The sequence below is a fragment of the Coregonus clupeaformis genome, chromosome 19, assembly GCF_020615455.1.
Source record: "Coregonus clupeaformis isolate EN_2021a chromosome 19, ASM2061545v1, whole genome shotgun sequence".
In the NCBI taxonomy this organism is placed as follows: domain Eukaryota; kingdom Metazoa; phylum Chordata; class Actinopteri; order Salmoniformes; family Salmonidae; genus Coregonus; species Coregonus clupeaformis.
The window spans coordinates 36,889,152-36,915,035 of NC_059210.1; the positions used below are offsets into that span (position 1 = coordinate 36,889,152).

Below are 25,884 nucleotides of genomic sequence, written 5' to 3' on the forward strand. Positions count from 1 at the left end.
TCACATTACCACTCTAATAGTGTTAGATAGGGCTCCTCTCCCACTTCACATTATCACTCTAATAGTGTTAGATAGAGATCCTCTCCCACTTCACATGATCAGTGAGCTCTCCTTACACACACAGAGAGAGAGAGAGAGAGAGAGAGAGAGAGAGAGAGAGAGAGAGAGAGAGAGAGAGAGAGAGAGAGAGAGAGAGAGAGAGAGAGAGAGAGAGAGAGAGAGAGAGAGAGAGAGAGACACAGAGAGAGAGAGACTGGGATAAAAGTTGTGTATGTGATGCCGTGCCATCATGTGATGACTGCGTTGTCTGGCCAGGCTGTCTGCATTGACTACTTGACAAGCTGAGGGAGGAGGAGGATACTGCTGTACGTCCCACCAGGCTGCCACCCAGCGATCTTTAGTCATTAGAGTCTCTAAGACACATCTGCTCCCTTGCCTGGCCAAACAGAGCTCTAATCTTTCTGAACTATGCCTCGCATTCACAGTCGTTTCCATCTCTGCCTTCCTCCTGGTTTCTTCTTGTCTCTGCTACTGGACAGACTCTGAGACTGGGCTTTCCTTCTTCACGCATTGAGGGACTGATGAAGCAGACTTCCAGTGGGAACAGTGCCTGGTTAAACCAGGACCAGGGAACACTACAGTTACTGTTAATCTGTACTGTACCTATGGAACGGAACAGGTGTGGGGGAGTAACCCAGAAGAATGTGCTCATCGCTGTGGATGGTTCCAGAACCTTGTTAAAACCCAGAGAAGGATGTGACTTGGCAGCCAGTCAGAGGGAGTTGTTCTCATCGAAAGGTTTACTTTTGGACTGTGTGAGCCACAGACTGTGTATACAGGCTGACCTACCCCAGCTGTGGAGCCTCTGTGTGAGCGGAAGCCTGCGTTTTGGCCAACCTTCTTAGAAAACAGCGAAGAGAGTGAGAGAGAGAGTCTGAGTGCTTGTATTTATGTGTGTGAGTATGTGAGTGTGGAGTGGTTTCTGAGACCTGCTCTGAAAGCAAGAGTGGAAGATGCCGGCCATTCTGGTCGCCTCTAAGATGAAGTCAGGACTGCCCAAACCGGTGCACAGCGCCCTGCCCATTCCTCAGATACAGAACCCTGCCAGGTCCAGGACCTCCAGCCCTCACAGGGCCAGCCACCTCAGACACAGCCCCCTGACAGCCTCTCACCAGCAGGGAGAGAGCCGGGGAGAGAGGATGACCACTCCCACCAAAAGCCTCTCAACCACAGGGAGTGAAGACCGAGAGGACCCTCAGGTCAGAGCACTGTTCTTCTCAACCTTATCTGGTTACATACTAAAACTAGGACTAAAGGACGAAACTTGGAGTAAATGAGTAAACTAGGATAAAGGCTGGGCTCTTTGCACCTGTTCTGTAGTTGGACAGTGAACACTATCAGCATTTGAGAAGTGTTACTGGCGTTGTGTGTATTTGTTATTCGGCAGCAGCTGCTGTGTATACTGGAGAGATGTAGGCTAATGTGACTAAGGCACATACTGATGAATGGTGTGTGTGTGGTCGGTGCTGTAAATATATGTCACAGGATAAAGCATTAGACAAATGTAGTGAAAGGGGAGGGGTTAATACTCTAATCTGATCGTCATTCAGTGATGCAGATAGGGAACGACAGCCCTTCTCTTATCGGTTATCTTCACACTGTCAGTACTATGTGGAGTTACTTACAGATAAGTCAGACAGACAGACAGACAGACAGACAGACAGACAGACAGACAGACAAGTCAGGCAGACAGACAGACAAGTCAGGCAGGCAGGCAGACAGCAGCAGTAGATTATGTTGTGGTTCATGTGGTGGAGGGGATGAAAGACATGGCTGTATAGCCTATCATTACACAGTTAGAGTGAACAGCGGTCAGGGGGTTTTCTCCAGTGCTCTATTTGGAGTGGCAGTACTGTACTGTACTGTGCTGTAGTGTGCTGTGCTGTAGTGTAGTATAGTGTAGTGCTGTGCTGTAGTGTAGTGTAGTGCTGTAGTGTAGTGTAGTGCTGTACTGTAGTGTAGTGCTGTAGTGTAGTGTAGTGTTGTGCTATGCTGTGCTGTAGTGTAGTGCTGTAGTGTTGTGCAGTGCTGTAGTGTAGAGTAGTGCTGTAGTGCTGTACTGTAGTGTAGTGTAGTACTGTAGTGTAGTGCTGTAGTGTAGTGTAGTGTACTGTAGTGTAGTGCTGTAGTGTAGTGTAGAGCTGTACAGTAGTGTAGTGTAGTGTAGTGCTGTGCTGTAGTGTAGTGATGTAGTGCTGTAGTGCTGTAGTGTAGTGATGTAGTGTAGTGCTGTACAGTAGTGTAGTATAGTGTAATGCTGTACAGTAGTGTAGTATAGTGTAGTGATGTGCTGTAGTGTAGTGCTGTAGTGTAGTGTAGTGCTGTACTGTAGTGTAGTGCTGTAGTGTAGTGTAGTGTAGTGCTGTGCTGTGCTGTAGTGTAGTGCTGTAGTGTTGTGTAGTGCTGTAGTGTTGTACTGTAGTGTAGTGTAGTGCTGTAATGTAGTGTAGTGTAGTGTAGTGTAGTGCTGTAGTGTAGTGCTGTAGTGTAGTGTAGTGCTGTACTGTAGTGTAGTGTAGTGTAGTGCTGTTCTGTTTTGTAGTGTAGTGCTGTAGTGTACTGTATTGTAGTGCTGTAGTGTAGTGGAGTGTAGTGTAGTGCTGTGCTGTAGTGTATTTTAGTGTTGTAGTGTTGTGCTGTAGTGTAGTGCTGTAGTGTACTGTAGTAGTGTAGTGTAGTGCTGTGCTGTAGTGTAGTGCTGTAGTGTAGTGTAGTGTAGTGCTGTAGTGTAGTGTAGTGCTGTACTGTAATGTAGTGCTGTACTGTAGTGTAGTGTAGTGTAGTGCTGTGCTGTAGTGTAGTGTAGTGCTGTACAGTAGTGTAGTGCTGTGCTGTAGTGTAGGGTGGTGTATTGTAGTGTAATGTAGTGTATTGATGTAGTGTAGTGTAGTGTAGTAATGTGCTGTAGTGTAGTGCTGTAGTTTAGTGCTGTAGTGTAGTGTATTAATGTAGTGTAGTGTAGTGTAGTGTAGTAATGTGCTGTAGTGTAGTGCTGTAGTGTAGTGTAGTGCTGTAGTTTAGTGTAGTGTATTGTAGTGCTGTGCTGTATTTTAGTGTTGTAGTGTAGTGCTGTAGTGTAGTGCTGTAGTGTAGTGCTGTAGTGTACTGTAGTAGTGTAGTGTAGTGTAGTGTAGTGTAGTGCTGTGCTGTAGTGTAGTGTAGTGCTGTAGTGTAGTGCTGTAGTGTAATGCTGTAGTGTAGTGTACTATAGTGCTGTAGTGTAGTGTAGTGCTGTAGTGTAGTGCTGTACTGTAGTGTAGTGTAGAGCTGTGCTGTAGTGTAGTGCTGTAGTGTAGTGTAGTGCTGTAGTGTAGTGTAGTGTAGTGCTGTGCTGTAGTGTAGTGCTGTAGTGTTGTGTAGTGCTGTAGTGTAGTGTACTGTAGTGTAGTGCTGTAGTGTAGTGTAGTGCTGTAGTGTAGTGTTGTAGTGTAGTGTAGTGCTGTAGTGTAGTGTAGTGTATTGCTGTAGTGTAGTGTAGTGTAGTAATGTGCTGTAGTGTAGTGCTGTAGTGTAGTGTAGTGATGTAGTGTAGTGTAGTGCGGTAGTGTAGTAATGTGCTGTAGTGTAGTGCTGTAGTGTAGTGTAGTGCTGTAGTGTATTGTAGTGCTGTGCTGTACTGTTCTGTAGTGTAGTGCTGTTGTGCTGTGCTGTAGTGTAGTGCTGTAGTGTAGTGTAGTGTAGTGCTGTACTGTAGTGTAGTGTAGTGCTGTACTGTAGTGTAGTGCTGTACTGTAGTGTAGTGTAGTGTAGTGTAGTGCTGTACAGTAGTGTAGTGCTGTGCTGTAGTGTAGTGTAGTGTAGTGATGTAGTGTAGTGCTGTGCTGTGCTGTAGTGTAGTGCTGTAGTGTTGTGTAGTGCTGTAGTGTAGTGATGTAGTGTAGTGTAGTGTAGTGTAGTGTAGTGCTGTAGTGTAGTGCTGTAGTGTAGTGTAGTGTATTGATGTAGTGTAGTGTAGTGTAGTTTAGTGCTGTAGTGTAGTGTAGTGTAGTGATGTAGTGTAGTGTAGTGATGTAGTGTAGTGATGTAGTGTAGTGTAGTGTAGTGATGTAGTGTAGTGTAGTGATGTAGTGTAGTGATGTAGTGTAGTGTAGTGTAGTGTAGTGCTGTACTGTGCTGTGATGTGATGTAGTGTAGTGTATTGGAGGGTAAACACAAGTTTTTTTTTATTTTGCACAAAGAATGCAGTGAAATTATAGTGAGAAAGTATAGGTAGAAAGTATAGAGAGAAAGTATAGGTAGAAAGTATAGGTAGAAAGTATAGGTAGAAAGTATAGAGAGAAAGTATAGAGAGAAAGTATAGTGAGAAAGTATAGTGAGAAAGTATAGTGAGAAAGTATAGGTAGAAAGTATAGGGAGAAGGTATAGTGAGAAAGTATAGGTAGAAAGTATAGTGAGAAGGTATAGTGAGAAAGTATAGAGAGAAAGTATAGAGAGAAAGTATAGAGAGAAAGTATAGTGAGAAAGTATAGTGAGAAAGTATAGGTAGAAAGTATAGGTAGAAAGTATAGTGAGAAAGTATAGAGAGAAAGTATAGTGAGAAAGTATAGGTAGAAAGTATAGGGAGATATGGGGTAAACAAAACATAAAGTCAAAAATACAAACAGAACATATATATACAGTGTGTGCGAATGTAGTACGTTATGGAGGTAAGGCAATAAATAGGCCATAGTGCAAAATAGTTACAATTTCGTATTAACACTGGTTAGATTTTTGCAGTTCGTTCCAGTCATTGGCAGCAGAGAACTGGAAGGAATGGCGGCCAAAGGAGGTGTTGGCTTTGGGGATGACCAGTGAGATATACCTGCTGGAGCGCAGAGTGTAGTGATGTAGTGTAGTTTAGTGTACTATAGTGCTGTAGTGTAGTGTAGTGCTGTAGTGTAGTGCTGTACTGTAGTGTAGTGTAGTGCTGTACAGTAGTGTAGTGTAGTGCTGTGCTTTAGTGGAGTGCTGTAGTGTAGTGTAGTGTAGTGCTGTGCTGTGCTGTAGTGTAGTGCTGTAGTGTTGTGTAGTGCTGTAGTGTAGTGTAGTGTAGTGCTGTAGTGTAGTGTAGTGCTGTAGTGTAGTGTTGTAGTGTAGTGTAGTGCTGTACTGTGCTGTAGTGCTGTAGTGTAGTGTAGTGTATTGCTGTAGTGTAGTGTAGTGGTAGTGTAGTAATGTGCTGTAGTGTAGTGCTGTAGTGTAGTGTAGTGTAGTGTAGTTGGTGTAGTGTAGTGTAGTGTAGTGCTGTAGTATAGTGTAGTGCAGTAGTGTAGTAATGTGCTGTAGTGTAGTGCTGTAGTGTAGTGTAGTGCTGTAGTGTATTGTAGTGCTGTGCTGTACTGTTCTGTAGTGTAGTGCTGTAGTGCTGTGCTGTAGTGTAGTGCTGTAGTGTAGTGTAGTGATGTAGTGTAGTGATGTAGTGTAGTGCTGTAGTGTAGTACTGTAGTGTAGTTTAGTGCTGTAGTGTAGTGCTGTGCTGTACTGTGCTGTAGTGTAGTGCTGTAGTGCTGTGCTATAGTGTAGTGCTGTAGTGGAGTGTAGTGTAGTGCTGTGCTGTAGTGTATTGTAGTGATGTAGTGTAGTGATGTAGTGTAGTGCTGTAGTGTAGTACTGTAGTGTAGTTTAGTGCTGTAGTGTAGTGCTGTGCTGTACTGTGCTGTAGTGTAGTGCTGTAGTGCTGTGCTATAGTGTAGTGCTGTAGTGGAGTGTAGTGTAGTGCTGTGCTGTAGTGTATTGTAGTGTTGTAGTGTAGTGCTGTAGTGTAGTGTAGTGTAGTGCTGTAGTGTAGTGTAGTGTACTGTAGTGCTGTAGTGTAGTGTAGTGCTGTAGTGTAGTGCTGTAGTGTAGTGCTGTAGTTATGTGCTATAGTGTAGTGCTGTAGTGTAGTGCTGTAGTAGAGTTTAGTGTAGTGCTGTGCTGTAGTGTATTTTAGTGTTGTAGTGTAGTGTAGTGCTGTAGTGTAGGGCTGTAGTGTAGTGCTCTAGTGTAGTGTACTGTAGTAGTGTAGTCTAGGGTAGTGCTGTGCTGTGCTGTAGTGTAGTGCTGTAGTGCTGTGCTATAGTGTAGTGCTGTAGTGGAGTGTAGTGTAGTGCTGTAGTGTATTGTAGTGTTGTAGTGTAGTGCTGTAGTGTAGTGTAGTGTAGTGCTGTAGTGTAGTGTACTGTAGTGCTGTAGTGTAGTGTAGTGCTGTAGTGTAGTGCTGTAGTGTAGTGCAGTGATGTAGTGTAGTGTAGTGCTGTAGAGTAGTGTAGTGCTGTGGTGTAGTGTAGTGCTGTAGTGTAGTGTAGTGCTGTAGTGTAGTGTAGTGATGTAGTGTAGTGTACTAATGTAGTTCAGTGTAGTGCTGTAGTGTAGTGTAGTGTAGTGTAGTGATGTACTGTAGTGTAGTGTAGTGATGTAGTATAGTGATGTAGTGTAGTGTAGTATAGTGTAGTGTAGTGTAGTGTAATGTAGTGCTGTATTGTGCTGTGCTGTGCTGTGATGTGATGTAGTGTAGTGTATTGGAGTGTAAACACAATTTTTTTGCACAAAGAATGCAGTGAAATTATAGTGAGAAAGTATAGTGAGAAAGTATAGAGAGAAAGTATAGAGAGAAAGTATAGGTAGAAAGTATAGTGAGAAAGTATAGTGAGAAAGTATAGTGAGAAAGTATAGGTAGAAAGTATAGGGAGAAGGTATAGTGAGAAAGTATAGAGAGAAAGTATAGTGAGAAAGTATAGTGAGAAAGTATAGTGAGAAAGTATAGTTAGAAAGTATAGGTAGAAAGTATAGTGTGAAGGTATAGTGAGAAAGTATAGAGAGAAAGTATAGTGAGAAAGTATAGGGAGAAAGTATAGTGAGAAAGTATAGTGAGAAAGTATAGGTAGAAAGTATAGGGAGAAAGTATAGTGAGAAGGTATAGTGAGAAAGTATAGTGAGAAAGTATAGGTAGAAAGTATAGAGAGAAAGTATAGGTAGAAAGTATAGGGAGAAAGTATAGTGAGAAAGTATAGTGAGAAAGTATAGGTAGAAAGTATAGGGAGAAGGTATAGTGAGAAAGTATAGAGAGAAAGTATAGTGAGAAAGTATAGTGAGAAAGTATAGTGAGAAAGTATAGGGAGAAAGTATAGTGAGAAGGTATAGTGAGAAAGTATAGAAAGAAAGTATAGAGAGAAAGTATAGTGAGAAAGTATAGGGAGAAAGTATAGTGAGAAAGTATAGTGAGAAAGTATAGGTAGAAAGTACTGCAGCCCAGCCCAGCTGCAGAGTTCATGTAGCTGGGAGCCATTATTATTATTATAAAAATGTTTTCACCTTTATTTAACCAGGTAAGCCAGTTGAGAACATTTACAACTGCGACCTGGCCAAGATAAAGCAAAGCAGTGCGATAAAAAAACAACAACACAGAGTTACATATGGGGTAAACAAAACATAAAGTCAAAAATACAAACAGAACATATATATACAGTGTGTGCGAATGTAGTACGTTATGGAGGTAAGGCAATAAATAGGCCATAGTGCAAAATAGTTACAATTTCGTATTAACACTGGAATGATAGATGTGCAAAAGATTATGTGCAAATAGAGATACTGGGGTGCAAATTAGCAAAATAAATAACAATAAGGGGATGAGGTAGTTGGGTGGGCTAATTTCAGAATGGCTGTGTACAGGTGCAGTGATCGTTAAGCTGCTCTGACAACTGACGCTTAAAGTTAGTGAGGGAGATAAGAGTCTCTAGCTTCAGAGATTTTTGCAGTTCGTTCCAGTCATTGGCAGCAGAGAACTGGAAGGAATGGCGGCCAAAGGAGGTGTTGGCTTTGGGGATGACCAGTGAGATATTCCTGCTGGAGCGCAGACTACGGGTGGGTGTTGCTATGGTGACCATGAGCTAAGATAAGACAGGGATTTGCCTAGCAGTGATTTATAGATGACCTGGAGCCAGTGGGTTTGGCGACGAATATGTAGTGAGGGCCAGCCAACAAGAGCGTACAGGTCACAATGGTGGGTAGTATATGGGGCTTTGGTGACAAAACGGATGGCACTGTGATAGACTACATCCAATTTGCTGAGTAGATTGTTGGAGGCTAATTTGTAAATGACATCGCCGAAGTCAAGGATCGGTAGGATAGTCAGTTTTACGAGGGCATGTTTGGCAGCATGAGTGAAGGAGGCTTTGTTGCGAAATAGGAAGCCGATTCTAGATCTAACTTTTGATTGGAGATGCTTAATGTGAGTCTGGAAGGAGAGTTTACAGTCTAACCAGACACCTAGGTATTTGTAGTTGTCCACATACTCTAGGTCAGACCTGCCGAGTAGTGATTCTAGTCGGGTGGGCGGGTGCAAGCAGCGTTCGGTTGAAGAGCATGCATTTAGTTTTACTAGTGTTTAAGAGCAGTTGGAGGCTACGGAAGGAGTGTTGTATGGCGTTGAAGCTCGTTTGGAGGTTTGTTAACACAGTGTCCAATGAAGGGCAAGATGTATACAAAATGGTGTCGTCCGCATAGAGGTGGATCCGAGCGTCACCAGCAGCAAGCAAGAGCGACATCATTGATATACACAGAGAATAGAGTCGGCCCGATAATTGAACCCTGTGGCACCCCCATAGAGACAGCCAGAGGTCCAGCCAACAGGCCCTCCGATTTGACACACTGAACTCTATCTGAGAAGTAGTTGGTGAACCAGGCAAGGCAGTCATTAGAGAAACCAAGGCTATTTAGTCTGCCAATAAGAATGCGGTGGTTGACAGAGTCGAAAGCCTTGGCCAGGTCAATGAAGACGGCTGCGCAGTACTGTCTATTATCGATCGCGTTTATAATATCGTTTAGGACCTTGAGCGTGGCTGAGGTGCACCCATGACCAGCTCGGAAACCGGATTGCATAGCAGAGAAGGTACGGTGGGATTCGAAATGGTCGGTGATCTATTTGTTAACTTGGCTTTCAAATACTTTCGAAAGGCAGGGCAGGATGGATATAGGTCTATAACAGTTTGGATCTAGAGTGTCACCCCCTTTGAAGAGGGGGATGACCGCGGCAGCTATCCAATCTCTGGGGATCTCAGACGTTACGAAAGAGAGGTTGAACAGGCTAGTAATAGGGGTTGCGACAATTTCGGCGGCTAATTTTAGAAAGAAAGGGTCCAGATTGTCTAGCCCAGCTGATTTGTATGGGTCCACATTTTTCAGCTCTTTCAGAACAGTAGCTGTCTGAATTTGTGTGAAGGAGAAGCGGGGGGGCCATTGGAGAGGAAACGGGAACACAATAATATTGTTTTATTTCATATTTCCTTTGGCGTATCCTAAAGGGAATGAAGAGTTAGCCATTGTGAGATTTTGTAGCGTATAACTATGGCTTTTGTAATGAGGTGAAGTTAATGATACTGGTGTGTAAACGTTTTACATATTGTGAAACTCTGGACAAGCAACTGCCAGATCTTGAGTTCTGGCATATGTTCTGAAAGGAAGCACAAAATGCACATGGTCAATACTGTATGCACAGTGAACCAGACAAATGATAGATTAATGATTCCTTTAAACAGTCTCAGCACATTAGTCAAGAAGATTGCAGTGATCCTTGCTGCTGATTACCTGCACCCATTCCACAAATTAGAATATGCACAGTCTAATTGCCATTTAAAAAGTGATTTATCAGCAAAGTGATACAGTACCTGACATTCGGTGTAGTGAAGATGACTTAGTTATGTGCCACTCTAGCACACCTGATGCTGATGGCATGAGTTTAGTGAGATTAGCAGGCCTATTGTGTGTGGGGCATGCGACATCTCGTTTGGTCCTACCAGGAAGAGAAGATCCCTTTAAGGCATCACCACAGCCTTCTGCTACAGTAAACACACATCCAGCTGGCCTGCACTGACTTCCAGCCAAACACCATCACATACAGGGTTCCATACCACCAGGCTGGTTAGGCTACGTGTTTATTTCTGTGATGATTGGTGTGTAATGCATTAGGCCTGCAGTGGTTGGGTGGAGTGGTTAGTGCTCTATTGCTCTCTGCAATGCAGCAAAAATGTAGGATCAAATGTAGCCTAATTAGGGGGCAGTGTTTCTGTGTGTGTGTGTGTGTGTGTGTGTGTGTGTGTGTGTGTGTGTGTGTGTGTGTGTGTGTGTGTGTGTGTGTGTGTGTGTGTGTGTGTGTGTGTGTGTGTGTGTGTGTGTGTGTGTGTGCGTGTGTGTGTGTGTGTGTGTGTGTGTGTGTGTGTTTGTGTGTAGGACATGAATAATGTAATACAGTGGCCTTGAGAAAGGAAGAGGAGGGGGAGGCAGTAACATGATGAGTTAGATTACCTCTGGTCCACTGACGCGGGCTGGCTACACACACACAGACCCACACACACACACACACACACACACACACACACACACACACACACACACACACACACACACACACACACATACAGAGAAACACTGCCCCCCTAGTGGTGGCTTTGCCCACCTGCACCCCCACACATAAATGAATCAGACAGTGTCACCAGCAAAGCACCCCCACACCATAACACCTCCTCCTCCATGCTTTACGGTGGGAACTACACATGCGGAGATCATCCATTCACCCACACCGCGTCTCACAAAGACACGGTGGTTGGAACCAAAAATCTCTAATTTGGACTCCAGACCAAAGGACACATTTCCACCGGTCTAATGTCCATTGCTCGTGTTTCTTGGCCGAAGCAGGTCTCTTCTTCTTATTGGTGTCCTTTAGTAGTGGTTTCTTTGCAGCAATTCGACCGTGAAGGCCTGATTCACACAGTCCCCTCTGAACAGTTGATGTTGAGATGTGTCTGTTACTTGAACTCTGTGAATCATTTATTTGGGCTGCAATGTCTGAGGCTGGTAACTCTAATGAACTTATCCTCTGCAGCAGAGGTAACTCTGGGTCTTCCATTCCTGCGCTTGATGGTTTTTGCGACTGCACTTGAAGAAACGTTCAATGTTCTTGAAATGTTCCGTATTGACTGACCTTCATGTCTTAAAGTAATGATGGACTGTTGTTTCTCTTTGCTTATTTGAGCTGTTCTTGCCATAATATGGACTTGGTCTTTTACCAAATAGGGCTATATTCTGTACACCCCCCCTAACTTGTCACAACACAACTGATTGGCTCAAACGCATTAAGAAGGATAGAAATTCCACAAATTAACTTTTAAGAAGGCACACCTGTTAATTAAAATGCATTCCAGGTGACTACCTCATGAAGCTGGTTGAGAGAATGCCAATAGTGTGAAAAACTGTCATCAAGGCAAAGGGTGGCTATTTGAAGAATCTCAAATATATTTTGATTTGTTTAACACTTTTTTGGTTACTACATTCCATATGTGTTATTTCATAGATTTGATGTCTTCACTATTATTCTACAATGTAAAAAACAGCAAAAATAAAGAAAAACCCTTGAATGAGTAGGTGTGTCCAAACTTTTGACTGGTAGTGTATGTCAATTGAATGTCTGTGTTTTGTTGTTGGGCAGATTTACACGGACTGGGCCAACCATTATCTGATGAAGTCGGGCCGTAAGCGACTGATCAAGGACTTGCAGCAGGACGTTACAGATGGAGTGCTACTGGCTGAGATCATACAGGTTGTCGGTAAGGACTTCCCTAGCATTTTATACTCTATTTCTAACTTTTTTACCAGCAAATCCATTGGAATTATCTCTTGTTTCTGTTTTCATGTAATCATTATGCATTTTGTATTGGCTTTCCAATGGCAGGACCAAACTTGTGTTTTTTGCATGGTTATCATATTATATTGCTTAATATTAGCATAATATGATTAGTCACAGTGCATCTCTCTTCTCTGGCCTCCAACTCACTGGCCTCTGTGGTCGTTATTGTGAAGAGGTTAGGAAGGATCTTTAGGTCAGGAGGGGACTTCAACATCAGTCTTTCCTGCTTGGAAAGTAAAGCAACTTGAGACTGAAACTCTGTTTTTCCCAGGGTGGATGAGCGGTTGAGCAGCGAAGCCTGTCATTATTTCCTGTGTGTCTACACTGTTTATTATGTTTAAGTGGAGTGAATAGAGGGAGTGTGGTTAGTGAAAGCTACATAAGGATCGTATTTGACTAAGAGGTGCAAAACCACGGCTGCTTCCCATGGTTAGGGTAAGTTGTTACTGATTTTGGATATACACTGTATGGGTGTCTTCATTGTGACTTGTCATTGTGCAGGGAAAACATCATCTTTCTTTTATTTCTCTCTCTTTTCTTTCATCTCTATTTTCTAGTGAATGAAAAGATAGAAGACATCAATGGCTACCCTAAGAGCCGGACTCAGATGGTGAGTGTTTGTGCTGTGTTTACTCTGTAACATAAGGGGACCAATCCTCCACACCCTAAAACAGAGATAACCAGAGAGGCTTACACTACTAAGGACATCATAGTATGGATCATGAGTTATCACTATTGTGCAAACACAACCGGATGATCTTTCCCAAATCTGAAATCCTGATGCTCAGAGAAAAACCCTGGTGGCATCTGCTTCTTTCTCCACTGTTTCCTGTGAGAGAATGGCCATGACTTTTTTAGTGATGCCCTACTAACACAGTGGGGAGGCATTAAATAGACTGGTATCCCATTGAGGGCCATCTGCCACCTAAACAACCTCTCTCGCCTATTGGGGATTGAACCAATCTTGCCTGTGCCCACATACCTATCCATGATGGATCGATGGGTTAAACATCTACTCAACCTCGTTATTGTTGAAATCTCACTGGACATACTAGCCTCTATTTGGGTTGTATGATAATCCAAACTAACTACACTGAACAAAAATATAAACGCAACATGCAACAATTTCATCATTTTTTTTTTATTTTTTTTTAACAGATTTACAGGTCCTATAAGGAAATCAGTCAATTGAAATAAAATCATTAGGCCCTAATCTATGGATTTCACATGACTGGGAATACAGATACCTTTAAAAAAAAAGTAGGGGCGTGGATCAGAAAACCAGTCAGTATCTGGTGTGACCACCATTTGCCTCATGCAGCGCGACACATCTCCTTCACGTAGAGTTGATCAAGCTGTGGCCTGTGGAATGTTGTATGTTGTCCCACTCCTCTTCAATGGCTGTGCGAAGTTGCTGGATATTGGCGGGAACTGGAACACGTTGTCGTACACGTCGATCCAGAGCATCCCAAACATGCTCAATGGGTGACATGTCTGGTGAGTATGCAGGCCAAGGAAGAACTGGGATATTGTCAGCTTCCAGGAATTGTGTACAGATCCTTGCGACATGGTTCTGTGCATTATCATGCTGAAACATGAGGTGATGGTGGCAGATGAATGCCACGACAATGGGCCTCAGGATCTCTGTGCATTCAAATTGCCATCGATAAAATGCAATTGTGTTCGTTGTCCGTAGCTTATGGCTGCCCATACCATAACCCCACCGCCACCATGGGGCACTCTGTTCACAACGTTGACATCAGCAAACCGCTCGCCCACACGACGTCATACACGCTGTCTGCCATCTGCCCGGTACAGTTGAAACCGGGATTAATCTATGAAGAGCACACTTCTCCAGCGTGTCAGTGGCCATCAAAGCTGAGCATTTGCCCACTGAAGTCGGTTACGACGCCGAATTGCAGTCAGGTCAAGACCCTGGTGAGGATGACTAGCACGCAGATGAGCTTCCCTGAGATGGTTTCTGACAGTTTGTGCAGAAATTCTTCGGTTGTGCAAACCCAAGGTTTCATCAACTGTCCGGGTGGCTAGTCTTAGACGATCCTGCAGGTGAAGAAGCCGGATCTGGAGATCCTGGGCAGGTGCGGTTGTGAGGCTGGTTGGACGTACTCCCAAATTCTCTAAAACAAAGTTGGATGCGGCTTATGGTAGAGAAATGAACAACAGCTCTGGTGGACATTCCTGCAGTAGGCATGCTAATTGCACACTCCCTCAAAATTTGAGACATCTTTGACATTGTGTTGTGTGACAAATCTGCACATTTTAGAGTGGCCTTTTATTGTCCCCAGCACAAGGTGCACCTGTGTAATGATCATGCTGTTTAATCAGATTCTTGATATGCCACAGCTGTCAGGTGGATGGATTATTTTGGCAAAGGAGAAATGCTCACTTAGAGCGATGTAAACAATTTTGTGCACAAAATTTGAGAGAAATAAGCTTTTTGTGCGTATGGAAAAAGTCTGGGATGTTTTATTTCAGCTCATGAAACATGGGACCAACACTTTACATGTTGCGTTTATATTTCTGTTCAGTATAGTTTAATATTATTAAATATATCTCTCTTGCTTACAGTTGTGCAGCTCATTCTCTTTCTCTGACCCTCTTTCACTCCTACACGCTTTCCTTCACTTGGACTACCTCCCTCAGTCTAATATATCTAGCTCTCCTCTCACTCTAGCTGACTCACCCTGCCTCTCCCACCAGCTCCCTCCCACCCACATTTAACGACAGACCCCGTATTTATACAACTGTTTTTCTCTTGTGGTGGGCCAGAAATTGGGAAAATATGGTTGTTACTGAAATGATGAGTAGCTCTATGAATTGAAGTCTTTCAGTAAGCTGTGCTACCTCAAACTGAACTTCCTGGATTTTAGGGTAATGGGTGGGAAATAGTTTCGATTTAATCTGAAACACGTTGCTTTAGTTGTTGGGAAACTTTCCTGCTGTTGGGTGTTCATGAATTGCATGTAACGATCTGTGGGAAGGTCTGAATGAAGAGAGGTTAGTGATTGAATAATGGCGTATATGCTAGTCTAGTTCTACTCTTATACTACTATATGTTTGAACCTTCTGAAGGATGGTTTCAGTTTGTGCATTGTACAGTATTGTTTCAGCTTTCATCATTAGTGGTTGGTTATAATCCAAGGAGGGCCATATGGTTCTTGATTTGACTGAGATTTTTCCTAAATCTCTGGGTACATTAAGCCTAATGTTATATTACCATTGTATGGTGACACCATATGGCCTTTGCTAATGAATGACTGCCCTATCTGAATTGATGAAGTACCATACCCTGACTCCTCTCTCTTCTCCCCCAGATTGAGAACATCGATACCTGCCTTGGATTCCTGGCAGCCAGAGGGGTGAACATCCAGGGGCTCTGTGCAGACAGTATGTCAAACTGCCACTATCTAGCAGACACTCTCCCTCATATATACTGCTAATCTAGAGCATCTAATGAATAACTCCACGTTACAACGGTCTGTGGAGAGGAAAAGATACAAAAAGATACCAACCTCTCTGTCTCTCCTCCTATTGCAGAGATCCGTAATGGGAACCTGAAAATGATTCTGGGTCTGTTCTTCAGCTTGTCCCGCTACAAGCAGCAGCAGCAGCAGCAGAAGCTGTTGAAGCAGCAGGCCTCTCATCAGCCAGAGCACAGCACCCAGCCTGGACATACTCCCCATAGGTCACCAGCCCCCTCTCACACCCACACCCATCATACCCACAGCTCCACTGCACCAGAACACAAAGCAGCATCAGATATGCTGTCCAGGTGAAGTAAATTGTAACAACCCAACCTCCCGTTTCAACACATGGCAAGATCTCCATGGTTTGGAGAAGCTCTGTGAGATTATTTACGAGTAACCGCAGTCCTCATAAAATGTGACATTAATTCCTCATGTTTAAATGATAGTGTTGTTTATATCATCCATACTAATTGTGTGAAGTCTCTTCTCCAGTGGTGTCCATGCCATTGGGTAGCAGGCCATCTTCTTTGAATCAACTTTCTTTTACATAACTTCAAGTTTCTATGATCCTCTAGATCTCATTTAAGCTGCTTTCAGATCTCTCTCTGCTTTTACATTCTGTCTACCCATCCCTCTCTTTATCCTCCATGCAGTCTATCATCCAAGGCTTCTACCACTCAGAGTAAAGGGCTAAAGCTCTCTGTGGCACAGAGAAAGGCTTCTAGGTCAGCTCTCATCTCTCTCTCGCTCTCTCTCTCTCTCTTCCCTCTCTCTCTCGCTCTCGCTCTCACTTTCACTTCTCTCTCTCCCATACACACTGCATGCTGCAATCCACTCACACTGTAGGTCAGGGCTCCCCAACCCTGTTCCTGGGGAGGTATCTTCCTGTAGGTTTTCGCTCCAACCCCAGTTGTAACTAATCCGATTCAGCTTATCAACCAGCTAATTATTAAAATCAGGTGCACTAGATTAGGGTTGGAGCGAAATCCTACAGGACGGTAGCTCTCCAGGAACAGGGTTGGAGAGCCCTGCTGTAGATGCACCAAGTCTAGTTTTTGAAAAGCTTCCCCATTCTCCTACCTAATTTCAGATAGTCTTGTAGTGTGTTAGACCTTTTTTTATGTATAAACACTTGCATCCGGGTGTGTTTGCTGTGTGCATCGTTTAGTAGTATGGAAGTGCTTCTCAACCTGTCTGTTTCACCTTATGTGAGTGTGTGAGTATGTACAGTACCTTTTGATGGATTACAAAAAGCACAGCATAAGGTAATAGCACCACCTACTTGAATAACTGTGCAACCACATGCATCTCCTCTGAGGTGTTTTTCCATTGATCTTACATCACCATTTTAGTCATTTAGCAGACGCTCTTATCCAGAGTGACTTACAGTAGTGAGTGCATACATGTTCCATACTCATCCCCCGTGGGAATCAAACCCACAACCCTGGCATTGCAAGCACCATCCTCTACCAACTGAGCTACATGGGATCACCCTTCCAGTCAAGTACTCACAAATCTGTTAATGATACACTCCTTAATAATGTTATTAAGACTGATTTGAGGAATATTATTTCATCCCCTTTAGCAGATGATTAGTTATGTTTAGAATTATGTAATGTTAAGAGGAGTATTTCTGCTGTTGAGTGTTTATTAAACCAGTCACTATTTCCCTGTGGCCCACAGACTGCCAGGCCCCACCACGCGGGTCTCGGCCCCAGGCAGCGAGGGGAAGCATCGCGGGGCCTCCAACGGCAACCGCCGCAGCCAGAGCTTCAACCACCATGACGTGCCCAAGCCCTCCAGCAGTGACAGAGGTGAGTTACAGTACATGAGGAAGTTGTCCTGTGCTTTTAGAGGCAAACCACTTGGGGTACGCCTATTTTATAAATCAATTTATGGTCGTCCAGTGCAACAACAAAGAAAAAGATGAAAACAAATCTCCTGTATTCAGAGCAATCTTGTCTAGACGGTTATCATAGAACGCACACATAGACACATAGACAGATAACCTATGCATACATGGTTTCTATCTTATCATTTTCTATGCTGTTAGAGGAGCAGGTAATGATTTAACAACATGGGTGCCGCTAAGATGAACTTGTTGTTGTATTAGAGGCTAGTCTGTGGTTTATTTACATTAGGTAAAATGTTACACAAAATCTGAATGATGTCATTGTACATTAGGTCTTAGGTTTATGTGTAAGTGTATGCTTTACAGACAACCTTTAATCCATGGACATTTCTGTTTGTGAAGTAAACAACTATTTCCGCACTCCACTACCTATCAATTCATCTGGCTTGCTAAATACCTCTTATTTTCATGACATCCGTTTTGTGAGTATTGCAAAGTGCTACATTTGGCATAACAAATGTGTTACTTCCTCTCCTTTCTAGAGCCTATATTTACTATGTATTCCTGCCTGTGTGTTTGATTATAGTGTGGTAGACATCATGTCACACCGTGGCTTTACAATCATAGTGGTGTAACTAAATCTGTCTGAAAAGATGGCCTTTTTTGATTTAAGATTATATATATTATAATTTATCCTCACTGTAAATCTTAGTCCTAGATTGGTAGATTGAGTCCTCAGTGGTATGAAGCCAGTCAGGCAGTATTTCCCCAGTACTGTGATGTATGTTAGTGAGAGCAGAGTGGAGCAGAGCAGAACAGAACCGAGCAGAACAGAACAGAACAGAACAGAGCCGAGAAGAGCAGAGCAGAGCAGAACAGAACAGTGCAGAACAGAGTCGAGCAGAACAGAACAGAGCCGAACAGAGAAGAGCAGAGCAGAGCAGACAAGAGCAGAGCAGAGAAGAGCAGAGAAGAGCAGTGTGACAGTAGGGGTTAACTCCCTGGCTGGGGGTATGCCTTGATATCCCAGTCTACAGTCTACAGCCTACAGTACAGTCTACAGTACAGTCTACAGCCTACAGTACAGTCTACAGTACAGTCTACAGCCTACAGTACAGTCTACAGTACAGTCTACAGTCTACAGTACAGTCTACAGCCTACAGTACAGTCTACAGTCTATAGTCTACAGTCTACAGTACAGTCTACAGTACAGTCTACAGCCTACAGTACAGTCTACAGAACAGTCTACAGCCTACAGTACAGTCTACAGTACAGTCTACAGCCTACAGTACAGTCTACAGTCTATAGTCTACAGTCTACAGTACAGTCTACAGTCTACAGCCTACAGTACAGTCTACAGTACAGTCTACAGTCTACAGCCTACTGTACAGTCTACAGTCTACAGTCTACATTATACAGTACAGTCTACAGTCTACAGTCTACAGCCTACTGTACAGTCTACAGTCTACAGCCTACAGTACAGTCTACAGTCTACAGCCTACTGTACAGTCTACAGTCTACAGCCTACAGTACAGTCTACAGTCTACAGCCTACTGTACAGTCTACAGTCTACAGTCTACAGCCTACTGTACAGTCTACAGTCTACAGTCTACAGTCTACAGTCAGCCTGTGGTAGGCTTCTACTGCTGTGTGATGAGGAATTCACTGTGCATTGACTGAGCCCTGTACTTGTGGTACAGAGAGGGCGGGATAGATGGAACAACAGAGAGAGAAGTATGGGGAGATAGAGAGAGAGAGAGAGAGAGAGAGAGAGAGAGAGAGAGGGAGAAAGAGAGGAGGGCGATGGAATGAGAGACAAACAGAGAGGAAAGGCTAGAGGGAGAAAGATAGACAGTGAGGGAGAGAGTGGTACAGGGAGTCTCATTAGAGTGAGAATTTTAAATGTTTAGTGTTCACTTCTTATTGAGAAATCAAGCATGACTGGAACTATACATGGACCACTGTCATTCCTGACCTGTCAATCAAAGATCATCTGGGAGGGTGAGTGTCTCTGAGCGACTATCCCATGGTGGTTGCCCAGCAGTGATGTCATTGGCATTGCCATGCCAGGCACCAGTTGTGTTGTAGTGGCAGGGGGGCAATGCATAGATTTTTCATGTTGCCAAATTCAGACTGGGGGGATTTAGGGATTGTGCTAGTGAAAAGTAAAAGCTAGAGCTTGTAGCTTGTTTATGTGTCTGTCTATCCTTATGCTCTACAAAGATTGTATTGGATGGTATTGTATTGTATTGTATTGTATTCTGTAGGAGACTGAAGTAAAGTAAAGTTACTGTGAAGTAAAGTTATTGTGGTTCCTCTCTGCTAGACCAGGACTGGATGATCAGCCCAGCTGGTGTTCTATTTGTGTCTATTCTTGTCGAGGAACTTTCACTTTTTACCAGTGACTAAAGAACCAGAGCAGAGTGTCCAACTCACTTAAACATGCACAATGGAGATGTATTTCCTAAGGCAGTGAATGGAGACATGATGACTACAATGAATTCACCATATTCTGTATACAAAATGATGGAAGCTGATTTCAATTCTGTCATACTAAATGAAGCGAAAGGTGGGAAATGCACAGTTATACGCAGTTGGAAGAAAAAAATCGGTAACACTTTGACACCTAGCGTCATAACAAGTTATGACACGGTAATAACCATGTCATAATATGTCATAACAGCTGGCATAACGTGCCATAACCTGTCATAATATGATCATAACACTGTCATGACACATATATTTAAACCTGTTGTGACATATAATGCGTTATTTTATGGCTGGTTATGACACCAACATAAGGCCAAAACCCACCAAATCTACCACACAAGGCAAACCACTCCATTACACCATAGCATACTTGTAAACCGTATGTTTATGTTATATACAATTTTCTGAAATTGACCATATTACATTATCATTGTAATTGCACACACATTGATGTCAGACATGTACCTACCCCAATACTATGTTGCTGATGACTGGGATCAATGCAGGAGCAGATTTCAGGAGCAGATCAAGACACCCTCTTTTTGACTGATGAATGACATAAGGGCATGTACGTGATAGGCCTATCTGGCTTATATGATTATGATGGTCATAACGCTTCTTGACTGTGTCATAAAGTGTATTTTCTTAGTCCAAGTAAAGTGACACAGGATGGTCATAATGCTTAATGACAGTGTCATAAAGTGTATTTTCCTATTCCAAGTAAAGTGACACAGGATGGTCATAATGCTTCTTGACAGTGTCATCAACTGTATCTTCTTATTCCAAGTAAAGTGGTACAGGATGGTCATAATGCTTCATGACAGTGTCATAAAGTGTATTTTCTACAAGTTATCCAAAATATGATGCTAAAAAAACCCATAGCTGTAAATAATTAATTACAAAAACAGCAAAGGATTTAACTCTAAATCATATTATTTATTCAAATGTGTTTTTTCTCTGCCAAGAAGTTTCCTTTTATTTGAAAGATTGTTTCTGCATCCTCCCTCAAAGTCTTCACCTCCACCGCTGGATGCAGCAGATGTATTACCTTCCCAGAAAAATATAGCTAAGTAAAGAACATACATCAAAATAGAGTATGCTACAAAGCAGTGACACTGCTAAAGAAAACTGAAGACTAAAACTTCATACCAAATATATTATGGCAATAGCACATTCACACATTCTCTGGCACAGCCAGAAAAGGACTGGCCACCCCTCTCTAGGTCTCTTCCTAGGTTCCTGCCTTTCTAGGGAGTTTTTCCTAGCCACTGTGCTCCTGCATCTGCATTGCTTGTTCTTTGGGGTTTTAGGCTGGGTTTCTGTATAGCACTTTGTGACATCTGCACATTTGATTGATTGATTGATTAATTAATTCTCAAATACTGTAAAATAGTGGAGCGGGCCGAGAGCTTCAAGTTCCTTGGTGTCCACATCACCAACAAACTATCATGGTCCAAACACACCAAGACAGTTGTGAAGAGGGCACGACAAAGCCTATTCCCCCTCAGGAGACTGAAAAGATTTTACATAGGTCCCCAGATCCTCAAAAAGTTCTACAGCTGCACCATCGAGACCATCCTGACCAGTTGCATCACCGCCTGGTATGGTAACTGCTCGGCATCCGACCTTAAGGCACTACAGAGGGTAGTGCGTACAGCCCAGTACATCACTGGGGCCAAGCTTTCTGCCATCCAGGACCTCTATACTAGGCGGTGTCAGAGGAAGGCCCAAAGAAATATGACTCCAGCCACCGAAGTCATAGACTGTTCTCTCTGTTACCGCATGGCAAGCGGTACCGGAGCACCAAGTCTAGGTCCAAAAGGCTCCTTAACAGCTTCTACTCCCAAGCTGAACAATTAATCAAATGGCTACCTTGACTATTTGCATTGTTTTTACACTGCTGCTACTCGCTGTTCATTATCTATGCATAGTCACTTTACCCCTACCTACATGTACATATTACCTCAATTACCTCAACTAACCTGTACCCCCGCACGGTACCGGTACCCCCTGTATATAGCCTCGTTATTGTTATTTTATTGTGCTACTTTTTTACTTTAGTTTATTTAGTAAATATTTATTTTCTTAAAACTGCATTGTTGGTTAAGGTAAGTAAGCATTTCACGGTAAGGTCTACACCTGTTGTATTCGGCACATATGGTAAATACAATTTGATTTGATTTGATTCACAATCCCATTTTCTCAATGTTTTCATAACATAGCTAAAGCTAGCTCTCAACTAACAGTTAGCTACCATCTAGTTAGTGTTTGTTTTGCTACAGATGGTGTTGTACAAAACAACTAAATACACCCATGTGTTGTTGCGGCAACAACAGTACATCTGATTCACTTTACAGTATATACTGTATACAGTGCTAATTATACAAACAAATTATAGAAAAGGCCTGTGTATTGAATGTAACAAAAACTCTTAACAACTACTAGCTACCTATGGTAGGCTAGCTAGCGCTGAGTTAGCAGATGTTGACGTTAGCGGTTGGCATGTGGACGTTAGATATACATTTAATAAAAAAGTAACTTTCTAAAATACTTATCATTAGCATGGTTCATATGTACAATCATGGTCAAAAGTTTTGAGAATGACACAAGTATTGATCTTCACAGATCAATACTCTCCTTTCCCAGATTATTGTAGCCATTTGCTGCAGCCTGTCAACTATGCCTCTGCCTATCCCTGTTCTCTCCTCTCCGCACAGGCTACACAAACGCCTCACACCGCGTGGCTGCTGCCTCTCTAACCTGGTGGTCCCTGCACGCACCACCCACGTGGAGTTCCAGGTCTCAGGCAGCCTCTGGAACTGTCGTTCTGCTGCCAACAAGGCAGAGTTCATCTCAGCCTATGCTACCCTCCAGTCCCTCGACTTCTTGGCGCTGACGGAAACATGGATTACCACTGAAAACACTACTACTCCTACTGCTCTCTCCTCGTCTGACCATGTGTTCTCGCTTACCCCGAGAGCATCTGGTCAGCGGGGTGGTGGCACAGGAATCCTCATCTCTCCCAAGTGGACATTCTAAATTTTTCCCCTGACCCATCTGTCTATCTCCTCATTTGAATTCCATGCTGTCACAGTCACTATCCCATTTAAGCTTAATATCCTTGTCATCTATCGCCCTCCAGGTTCCCTTGGAGAGTTCATCAATGAGCTTGACGCCTTGATAAGTTCCTTTCCTGAGGATGGCTCACCCTCACAGTTCTGGGGGATTTCAACCTCCCTACGTCTACATTTGACTCATTTCTCTCTGCCTCCTTCTTTCCACTCCTCTCCTCTTTTGACCTCACCCTCTCACCGTCCCCCCCTACTCACAAGTCAGGCAATACGCTTGACCACATCTTTACTAGATGCTGTTGTTCTACTAATCTCACTGCAACTCCCCTCCATGTCTCCGACCACTACTTTGTATCCTTTTTTTCTCTCGCTCTCCTCCAACACTACTCACTCTGCCCCTACACAGATGGTAATGCTTCGTCGCAACCTTCGCTCTCTCTCTCCCGCTACTCTCTCCTCTTCCATCCTATCATCTCTTCCCTCTGCTCAATCCTTCTCCCTCCAATCTCCTGATTCTGCCTCCTCAACCCTCCTCTCCTCCCTTTCTGCATCCTTTGACTCTCTATGTCCCCCTATCCTCCCGGCCGGCTCGGTCCTCCCCCTCCAGCTCCGTGGCTTGATGACTCATTGCGAGCTCACAGAACAGAGCTCCGGGCAGCTGAGCGGAAATGGAAGAAAACTAGACTCCCTGCGGACCTGGCATCTTTTCACTCCCTCCTCTCTAAATTTTCTTCATCTGTTTCTGCTGCTAAGGCCACTTTCTACCACTCTAAATTCCAAGCATCTGCCTCTAACCCTAGGAAGCTCTTTGCCACATTCTCCTCCCTGCTGAATCCTCCCCCCTCCCTCTCTGTGGATGACTTCGTCAACCATTTTGAAAAGAAGGTTGACGACATCCCGATCCTCGCTTTGTTAAGTCAAATGACACTGCTGGTCCTGCTCACACTGCCCTACCCTATGCTTTGGCTTCTTTCTCCCCTCTCTCTCCAGATAAAATCTTGCGACTTGTGACGGCAGGCCGCCCAACAACCTGCCCGCTTCACCCTATCCCCTCCTCTCTTCTCCAGACCATCTCCGGTGACCTTCTCCCTTACCTCACCTCGCTGATCAACTCATCCTTGACCGCTGGCTATGTCCCTTCCGTCTTCAAGAGAGCGAGAGTTGCACCCCCTTCTCAAAAAACCAACACTCGATCCCTCTGATGTCAACAACTACAGACCAGTATCCCTTCTTTCTTTTCTCTCCAAAACTATTGAGCGTGCCGTCTTTAGCCAACTCTCTTGCTATCTCTCTCAGAATGACCTTCTTGATCCAAACCAGTCAGGTTTCAAGACTGGTCATTCAACTGAGACTGCTCTTCTCTGTGTCACAGAGGCTCTCCGCACTGCTAAAGCTAACTCTCTCTCCTCTGCTCTTGTCCTTCTAGACCTGTCTGCTGCCTTTGATACTGTGAACCATCAGATCCTCCTCTCCACCCTCTCCGAGCTGGGCATCTCCGGCGCGGCTCACTCTTGGATTGCGTCCTACCTGACCGGTCGTTCCTACCAAGTGGCGTGGCGAGAAGCTGTCTCCGCACCACGTGCTCTCGCCACTGGTGAGAGGATGGAGCTGCTCTTCCTCCCGGGGAAGGACTGCCTGTTCCATGATCTCGCCATCACGGTTGACAACTCCGTTGTGTCCTCCTCCCAGAGTGCGAAGAGCCTTGGCGTGACCCTGGACAACACCCTGTCGTTCTGCGCTAACATCAAGGCGGTGACCCGATCCTGTAGGTTCATGCTCTACAACATTCGGAGAGTACGACCCTGCCTTACACAGGAAGCGGCACAGGTCCTAATCCAGGCACTTGTCATCTCCTGTCTGGATTACTGCAACTCGCTGTTGGCTGGGCTCCCTGCCTGTGCCATTAAACCCCTACAACTCATCCAGAATGACGCAGCCCGTCTGGTGTTCAACCTTCCCAAGTTCTCTCACGTCACCCCGCTCCTCCGCACACTCCACTGGCTTCCAGTTGAAGCTCGCATCTGCTACAAGACCATGGTGCTTGCCTACGGAGCTGTGAGGGGAACGGCACCTCCGTACCTTCAGGCTCTGATCAGTCCCTACACCCAAACGAGGGCATTGCGTTCATCCACCTCTGGCCTGCTGGCTCCCCTACCTCTGCGGAAGCATAGTTCCCGCTCAGCCCAGTCAAAACTGTTCGCTGATCTGGCACCCCAATGGTGGAACAAGCTCCCTCACGACGCCAGGACAGCGGAGTCACTCACCACCTTCCGGAGACATTTGAAACCCCACCTCTTTAAGGAATACCTGGGATAGGATAAAGTAGTCCTTCTACCCCCCCCTAACCACAACCCCCCCCCCCATCCCACTGGCTATAAGGTGAATGCACCAATTTGTAAGACGCTCTGGATAAGAGCGTCTGCTAAATGACGTAAATGTAAATGTAATACTGAACTGAAGTATAATTACAAGCATTCCATAAGTGTCAAAGGCTTTTATTGACAATTATATTAAGTATATGCAAAGAGTCAATATTTCCACTGTTGACCCTTCTTTTTCAAGACCTCTGCAATCCGCCCTGGCATGCTGTCAATTAACTTCTGGGCCACATCCTGACTGATAGTAGCCCATTCTTGCATAATCAATGCTTGGAGTTTGTCAGAATTTGTGGGGTTTTTTTTGTCCACCCGCCTTTTGAGGATTGACCACAAGTTCTCAATGGGATTAAGGTCTCGGGAGTTTCCTGGCCATGGACCCAAAATGTCGATGTTTTGTTCCCCGAGCCACTTAGTTATCACTTTTGCCTTATGGCAAGGTGTTCCATCATGCTGGAAAAGGCATTGTTCGTCACCAAACTGTTCTTGGATGGTTGGGAGAAGTTGCTCTCGGAAGATGTGTTGGTGCCATTCTTTTTTCATGGCTGTGTTCTTAGGCAAAATTGTGAGTGAGCCCACTCCCTTGGCTGAGAAGCAACCCCACACATGAATGGTCTCAGGATGCTTTACTGTTGGCATGACACAGGACTGATGGTAGCGCTCACCTTGTCTTTTCCGGACACGCTTTTTTCCGGATGACCCAAACAATCGTAAAGGGGATTCATCAGAGAAAATGAATTGACCCCAGTCCTCAGTAGTCCAATCCCTGTACCTTTTACAGAATATCAGTCTGTCCCTGATGTTTTTCCTGGAGAGAAGTGGCTTCCTCGCTGCCCTTCTTGACACCAGGCCATCCTCCAAAAGTCTTTGCCTCACTGTGCGTGCAGATGCACTCACACCTGCCTGCTGC

The 25,884-nt window shown here is 44.2% G+C and overlaps 1 protein-coding gene across 4 annotated transcripts in view; it reads left to right on the forward strand.

The window, feature by feature from the left end:
- The first annotated feature begins 369 nt into the window (after positions 1–369).
- The window catches only part of LOC121532144 (neuron navigator 2), a 109,451-nt gene continuing 83,936 nt past the window's right edge, over positions 370–25,884 (forward strand). For all 4 annotated transcript variants that reach the window (XM_041837888.2, XM_041837889.2, XM_041837890.2 and 1 more), the window contains exons 1-7: positions 370–1,259; positions 11,501–11,618; positions 12,256–12,308; positions 15,034–15,106; positions 15,257–15,491; positions 15,840–15,911; positions 16,870–17,000. In XM_041837888.2, coding sequence (XP_041693822.2) covers positions 1,014–1,259; positions 11,501–11,618; positions 12,256–12,308; positions 15,034–15,106; positions 15,257–15,491; positions 15,840–15,911; positions 16,870–17,000 — 928 coding nt within the window. In that variant the 5' untranslated portion in view covers positions 370–1,013. The remainder of the gene's footprint in view (positions 1,260–11,500; positions 11,619–12,255; positions 12,309–15,033; positions 15,107–15,256; positions 15,492–15,839; positions 15,912–16,869; positions 17,001–25,884) is intronic.